The sequence below is a fragment of the Oncorhynchus mykiss genome, chromosome 17, assembly GCF_057628025.1.
Source record: "Oncorhynchus mykiss isolate SJ-2025 chromosome 17, ASM5762802v1, whole genome shotgun sequence".
NCBI lineage: Eukaryota > Metazoa > Chordata > Actinopteri > Salmoniformes > Salmonidae > Oncorhynchus > Oncorhynchus mykiss.
In genome coordinates this window covers 1,253,330-1,261,830 of record NC_143038.1, presented here as the reverse complement: position 1 = coordinate 1,261,830, position 8,501 = coordinate 1,253,330, and the positions used below count along the sequence as shown (strand labels likewise).

Sequence of the window (8,501 nt, the reverse complement as noted above, 5' to 3'; positions counted from 1 at the left end):
TTTGACAGGGGACTAAATTGTACCATATTCCCTATATAGTGCCCTATGGGGCCGGATGAAAAGTATTACACTTTATAGGGAATAGGGTGCCATTTGAGATGCTGCAAATGCCTCTGGTTTCAGGCCCAGTCTGCTGTGCTTGCACCCTACCCTACCCTGCCTAGCTGTAACTGTGTAACTCAAAGCCCTTAGCAATGGCCCCATTGCATAACCCAATGTACTGTAGAGTAGTGAACCCAATGTACTGTACAGTGGAGACTCAACATAGAGAGAGGAGGGAGGGCAGAGAGAGAGAGAGAGGAGGGAGAGAAGAGAGAGAGAGAGAGCGGGGGCAGAGAGAGAGAGAGGGGAAGGGAGGGCAGAGAGAGAGAGAGGACAGAGAGAGAGAGGGCAGAGATAGAGAGAGGGGGAGGGCAGAGAGAGGGGGAGGGCATAGAGATTGAGAGAGAGAAAGGGCAGAGATAGAGACAGTACAGAGACAGAGAAAGGGAGAAAGAGAGGGCAGAGAGAGAGAGAGAGGCGGAGTATAGGAGAGAGGAAGGGAATGTCCTTAGATTAAGAGGAACTAGGTCAAATCTTACTTTTGGTTTTAATAACCTGTTGCTGGGTAAAGTTGCCTGGTGGAAAGCTCCAAACTGGCAAGCTAAGAGCAAGTGCTTTTTCAGTGCAATTTGAGGGGCTAGTTGGACTTTTCAGTATAGATTTGGACAAGTTTACTTTTTGTTTTAAGTCTAATAAGTATGAAAATGAAAGACCAACTCACCTGTTCTTCTCCAACTCATTATGTGTAGACCTGCAAACAGAAAAACAAGAAAGGAACTTGTTAACCAAGGAACCAACACATCGCAAAGACCTGTGACATTTCAACACATCCAATAATTAAACAAGCTTCAATGCAAAAGTCAATAGGCCTATCTATTCTAACAAACAGCCACGGATTCAAATGAGGGCGACAGTGTATAGGTGGCATACTGCACTTACTTTGACTTGGTCTGATTAGAATGAATTGGACTGATCAATTAATCCCAATTGAGAAGTACTGTACAAACCAACAACACACACACACGGGCCAGCTGGACTGTGATGTACCATACCAAGACCGTGCCGAGAGTCAGTGTGCACTATGAACTGTGCGATTGGTCGATACGCCCGGCCAGGCTTCAGTCCCATACAAAGGGCCTGTATCGTCACACACTTCAACCTCCTCTTCCTCCAACAGTGCATAGCCCAAGTAGCCCCATGTATATGACTGCCTGAGTGTGGCGTGTGTGTGTGTCAGTCCAGGCCTCAGACTCAGTGCTGTGTTAATAATGCAAAGTGATTCAGTGGTCCCCTAAGAGCCTCTTTGTATGGCAACACATTGAAGATAATCAGGCCCTCCTGCCTTGGCCTAAATGGCCTGCCTGCCCGCCCAGTGTGTGTGTGTGTATGAGAGTGTGTGTGTCTTTTTAAACAAACTCCTCCTCAGCTCCTCAACCCACTCGCCGCAGGGAGGAACCGTTTATTGGTTCCCAGGTCATATGGGCACTTCTCTTTATTGGAGGGGGACTATTACAGGCGCAACATTTTCACACACAAAAAAATGGCCTCTGCCTGCAGTGGCTGACCTGATTGGATAGCTGACTGTCCTGCTACAGGGAACAAGGGACGAGCGCGGAAGAGAGGAAGGAGAAAGACAGAGTTGGAGGAAAAAAGACGCTGCCAGGTTACAAGGGATTCTGGGAAGTTGGCGCCTCTTCAGAGCGACTCCAAATCCTTTTTTTATGTTTAATTATTGATGTAAATAAAAAAGACCATGTGTCTCCATTAGAATACATTACCACCGCCGCTGCCCGTGTGTTTATTGTGTATGCAAGACTGGGTTAACAACTGAACCGCGACAGTCATTTCTCATTAACAGGGTCTCAGGACCAGGGAAGCCGGTCTCTGCTAAGCCTGCCATCATTGCCGAGCAAGACCAAAGATTGCAACCAATTTCCTGTGCTAACTTTAAATAATTATGTAGAAAAACGTCATCCTCAACCCAAAATATTTTTGCAACTCTGTGGTATAAATAAACAGCAGTGCTGGGCTCTGCGTGTTAGGCTACACACACACTCATGGACACACAACCTACACCCACAAGCGTATCTTGATGAATCCAAAAGTTTTTATCTATAGAGCCTATAGTCCACCAGCCAGCCAGGAGCCAGACTCCATGTATTTGTGTAAATACCACAACATTTACAGCTCGGCTCATAAACTGTACAAAGCCGTCTGGTATACAACGTTAAAACTTTATGCCCCTGACAGTTTATTTCTCCCCTGTAAAAAAACGATGGAGAGCTATTAAAGAGGTGCAGACAAACTGTGTCTGCTGCTATTGAGTTGTTCTAATGGCGGCTGACGACCAACAGTCTGAATCAGTGACATCCCTAGCCCGCCACGCACCAACGGAGGGTCCATCAGACATGACCTAGATCAATACACAACACAGTATCATTTCCATGATGGCGAGCGTCAGACTCCTCTTCCACTGTTGTTGTTAGCCCAGGCTACTGTTGGCCAACAAAAAACATAACAGCACCATGAAAACAACTGTGCACGGTGTGCTGATGTGGCATTTTGCATCACTGGTCAAGATTATTTAGAATGTTGACTATCTGGATATCCCTCTCCCCAAAATACATTTGTGATATTTATTTGAATAGTGAAATCATTTTGAGCTAATTCTAAAACTACTTGAAACATTTCAAATAGTATTTGAACCCTGGTTCAGGCTTTGTAGTGTTTGGGCAAAAACCAAAACGTTGCACCCTTTGGGGTCCCGAGGACTGAGTTCGGGAAAGGTTGCACTAGCCTACACAGTAGACAATAGTGTATAATCACCCTCTACAGTAGGTTTACAGGACACATCAAATCAGCTATCAGAGAGCGATCAGAATGTCTGTAGCTATAGCTCAACAGATACGGATGACTTGAATGGAGGAATGGAGGATCCCTGCAAGATGAGATAAACATGTTCCTGCTGTATAGGGCGAAAGAGGGACAGAGAGAGTGAGATAAGCCCGTCACCTATAAGCCTCAACATGCTACAAATGAGGAGGCCTTACCTGGCCACACACACACCGGAGCCAATCTGATCACTATCGTTGCCATGCATAACTAGGCGACACTATAGCTGTGAGTCAAATGTTGGTTCCTGTTTTTCATTCCTCTCACGTTTAAGATGAAAAAGGCTCTCAGTCTCTCAGTAGGATTGAATCATGGCTGGCTGTCCATGATGGATGTATAAGTAGAGGACAATAGTCAGTCCATGTTCTTAACCCGAAAACACCACCTTACGCTATTAGAGTCTATACAGCCTCTAGTCTTCAATGCATTTTCCTCTGAAAGAGCATTACGTGCAGTAGTATCAATCTCATCTAAGGCTCTTTGTAGAATGTCATTCTAATGGCTAATGTTTATACATTAGAATAAACTGCATAGACATTTAAGTTATAATCAGATTACACATATAAATGGGGGGGGGGGTCATAAAGCCACATCGACAGTCTTTTAAAAGGTTCTATGTATTCACCTTGCTTGTGCCTGCATACAACAGCAGCCTGCCTACATACAACACCAGCCTGCCTACATACAACACCAGCCTGCCTACATACAACACCAGCCTGCCTACATATAACACCAGCCTGCCTGCATACAACACCAGCCTGCCTACATATAATACCAGCCTGCCTACATATAATACCAGCCTGCCTGCATACAACACCAACCTGCCTACATATAACACCAACCTGTCTGCATATAACACCAGCCTGCCTGCATACAACACCAGCCTGCCTGCATATAACACCAACCTGCCTACATATAACACCAGCCTGCCTACATATAACACCAGCCTGCCTGCATACAACACCAACCTGCCTACATATAACACCAGCCTGCCTGCATATAACACCAGCCTGCCTGCATATAACACCAGCCTGCCTACATATAACACCAACCTGCCTGCATACAACACCAGCCTGCCTGCATACAACACCAACCTGCCTACATATAACACCAACCTGCCTACATATAACACCAACCTGTCTGCATATAACACCAGCCTGCCTACATACAACACCAACCTGCCTGCATACAACACCAGCCTGCCTGCATATAACACCAACCTGCCTACATATAACACCAGCCTGCCTACATATAACACCAGCCTGCCTACATATAACACCAGCCTGCCTACATACAACACCAGCCTGCCTACATATAACACCAGCCTGCCTACATATAACACCAGCCTGCCTGCATACAACACCAGCCTGCCTACATATAACACCAGCCTGCCTACATATAACACCAGCCTGCCTACATATAACACCAGCCTGCCTACATACAACACCAGCCTGCCTACATACAACACCAGCCTGCCTACATACAACACCAGCCTGCCTACATATAACACCAGCCTGCCTGCATACAACACCAGCCTGCCTACATACAACACCAGCCTGCCTACATACAACACCAGCCTGCCTGCATACAACACCAACCTGCCTACATACAACACCAGCCTGCCTGCATACAACACCAACCTGCCTACATACAACACCAACCTGCCTACATACAACACCAGCCTGCCTACATATAACACCAGCCTGCCTGCACACAACACCAGCCTGCCTACATACAACACCAGCCTGCCTGCATACAACACCAACCTGCCTACATACAACACCAGCCTGCCTGCATACAACACCAGCCTGCCTACATACAACACCAGCCTGCCTACATACAACACCAGCCTGCCTACATATAACACCAGCCTGCCTGCATACAACACCAGCCTGCCTACATACAACACCAGCCTGCCTGCATACAACACCAACCTGCCTACATACAACACCAACCTGCCTACATATAACACCAGCCTGCCTACATATAACACCAGCAGCAAATAGGAGCTTTTTCCCTTCAGGGTTGGGGATTAAAGTAACCAAATATTATAGCTTGGGAAGAGTATAGCAACATATAGAATTAACCAATGTTTCAACACTGTAAAATGGCAAACAGTTGTAAGACTGTAATAATGACTATATTATAACCAAGTATGATTTGTTTTGTACATAAAATAATTTAAAACCCTGTGGTGTTCATCTGTTTTTCCATCTTCATCTGTAATTTTCTCCCAGTCCCTAACCTCCATCAGTTTGACAATCAGCTGATGATAGCAGCTCGATCTGCTAGTGCTACCCCATGCCCCAAGCAAAGAGTGCCCTAACATTCACTCTCTGTAGGCTACACGGTCTTTATTCCACGTGTATATTTTATGCTTGGACAATTTCTCTGAATATATGTTAACTCCCGCTTATAACATGCCACGATGTTCTATAAGTGAGCTTACATGCTGCGACAGAGGGCAGAAGTAGGTTAAGACACTCAAGTGGTGTTGTGGCAACCACATCTAGGCTTGTTTTACCAGCGGTTAGGCTACAACGTTGCACTGACAGTCGAGTGATATCACATTATGGCAGCATTGTTATCGGTCATTCAGCTTATTATTGAGAAAGTCAAATGAATGACAGTTAATTTATTTGTTTAGATCAACATACATAACCAGGTAAATAACACATTGGCATCGCATGCATGCTTGAAGCTATTGATCAACAAAAGTGCCGTTTTTCTTACCTGTTATGGTTATTGTGGAACTTCTTGTTTCGACATTTATTTTGCCTCTGGTAGTTCGTGTTCTGAATTGACGACGGAAACGTCGATGCATATCCGTGTTCACACTCTGTTGAAATAAAATTGTGGTTAGGGCGAGTTGGACCGTCCCCCACCACATGCAACATTTTGTAAACAACGGAAAAATATATACAATGTCGGTGCTAGGTCATCTGAATATATGGGGCAACTCATGCCACCCATACATCTACCGTTAACGGAATGAATAGTTTGTTTTTCGGCGATGACGCTTGAAAACAGCATCAACACACACACAGAACACTCACATAGCCTAGCTACATTTGTCTGTGGTGTATTTTAAAGTTGTCAAACATGACAAGCTAATTATTTACAACTCTGAAACGACACAAATTAACCTACATAATCAAATTAAAGTAATCTAACCACAAATGTGAATGCATACCTTTCTCCCTTCTATCAAGATATTCTGCCGCTTCCAATAACCTCTGGATGTTCATCAACTGCACTGCCGTCATTCTGCTGGAGCTAGCGAACGTTAGCGAAACCTTTATACAACTTGTGATACTATTTCAAAGACAGGTACTATTGCGGTTCAAGATCCAAAATCGGAATAATTGTTCCTCGTTGAGTATAACACAAAACGTTACTTCATGAATGTCTTCGTCTTGTTAGCTGTTTAGTTTGCTGGCTCTGTAATTAAAAGCCCTGTCGAAAAATATCTGCCCAGTTTTAATATGCAACACAGGTAGCTAGCAGCCTAGTGATTCAGGTTTTCAGCCGTTTCAAAAATCGAAAAACGAGTGTGGCAAAGTATTCAGGAAAAACAGTTACAAATGGTATAAAATGAATAGAAACTACATCAAATGTCCACCCAAAGCCTGAAAACTCCCTGCTGCTGCCTGTGTTCAGTCCTCCCAGTTTGTTTACCCAGCTCCACAGCTGAGGGGCGGAGACCTATCACAAGCTGGGGGCTGGTCTCGACGCAAAGCTTTATGGGATATGTAGTCTTTATTCTACTGATCAAAATGTGTTAACATTGCCAAAGCAAGTGAGGTAGATAATATACAAAAGTGAAATAAACAATACAAATTAACAGTAAACATTACACATACAGAAGTTTCAAAACAATAAAGACATTACAAATGTCATATTATATATATAAATACATCAAACATGAATATTGTCCACTGGACTGCAGGTCTGTATGCTATTCTCGATGATCATATCTCATATCTCGCTTTCATTTCTGGCAAAAAAAGACTGCAATCCCATGAATCAACACCAGAGTGGGGGTGTACCAGCCGACTGAAGCCAGGCCCAGCAACAAATTACATCACCGCAAAGGAGACGCTCGATTGGTGATACCTTGTGACAGGCATCTCATGCGAACTTGCACTTGACCAATCACAAAGGGATTTCGCGCCATGTGGAAAACCCGCAAGTATCAGGAAGCAACAACAATCGGGTAGGAAAAAGAGGAGATGAAAGTGTTGCACGAAATATCTCATTATTTGTTAGATAATAAGAGAACAGTAATCAATTTTGTGTAACTTTGAAACTTAATTATTATATTACACTTTTTGCAATAACCTGATACATAAATAGTGTACAAAAGAAAGTATTTTTTATTTTAAAAATCGAATAATGTAGGCAAGCATCTAATCAACAAAATCATTTTGAGATTGAGATTTACAGATTGTGAAACTATTGCACAATGAACCTAAATATAAAGCAATACAACTGAAACCAGGTGCTCTAGGCTAGCGTCAAAATAGTGAGAAAAAGCATCCTATTTAAAATATGTGCAAACATCTAACAATAGGCCTATCTCTCCCCCCTAACAATCGAGCTGTTTAGGCTACAGAGAAAGATGCGGGGCACTATGACGTCACCCAAAAATGAGTTGGAGGGCGCTGCGATGCTGTGGTCAGATATATCTAATCTCAAAGTAGTGGCCAATACAATGTTCTGTGCACCCACACCCAAAACCATTGTGGGGTTTAATCAATCTAGGCTTTGTCAGTGGCCTGGCCTATGTGGTGAAATAGGCCTATCTGGTGAAATAGGAATTTAGGATAAATTATGAAATTGTTACAGTGAGCAGGTGCAAAGCAAATTATGCTTTGTAGGGGTAGAAAAACGTACAACCAACAAAAATAAATATATCTTAATCATATCAGAAATTTAGGCTACAGGGAAAGTAATAGATCATGTATTACATTCAGAATATTATGCTATTAGTGCAGTGCAATATCAGCGCGAGTGCATAATAATGCATGAGAATAATAAGTAGATCAGTTGAATGAACTCAGCCCTTTGTTGTCTCGCGTCTGTTGACAATGAAACTCTTGTTTCCCTGAATATTACTGGGGGGAAACCGTTACACAAAATAAACTTACTTCCATCCTTCCTCTCGGCGTTCTCGATAAAACTTGCTGCTTCCAGCAAAACTTGAACGTTTTTCAGAAAAGTATCAATCTGACTCAATGGAGAAGAAGCGCAGTCTCTGGAGTTGAATACGTCATTGATAGAGCATCTAGACATATCAAAATCTTGCCGATCCATAGACGTTTCGGAGTCCAAAAACACATATTCGCTCTTCAACTCTCTTTTCTGCCTATCACTTCTGGCCATTTTCGTTCACTTGGACTGCTTTGCCGGCTACTTTTCCAGTAGGAAAATAAACTGAAAGGCAGCTAGCAGTAGAGGCTCCTTTGCTTCTTGGTGGTGATAAGGGCTTTTATGAATGCAGGTTACAATGCACGAAACGGTGCTTGGAGGATTGTGGCGCATGGGGCACACGGAGAGCCTGCATC

General features: G+C 43.5%; 1 protein-coding gene across 1 annotated transcript; it reads right to left on the bottom strand.

Annotated features, from left to right (window-relative positions):
• Window positions 1-673: 673 nt before the first annotated feature.
• Window positions 674-6,614, bottom strand: LOC100305321 (max interacting protein). Its single transcript, NM_001165226.1, is given in 3 exon segments — window positions 674-793; window positions 5,668-5,773; window positions 6,128-6,614. Coding segments are annotated over 3 exon segments (213 nt in total). The 5' UTR covers window positions 6,201-6,614; the 3' UTR covers window positions 674-759.
• Window positions 6,615-8,501: the final 1,887 nt, after the last annotated feature.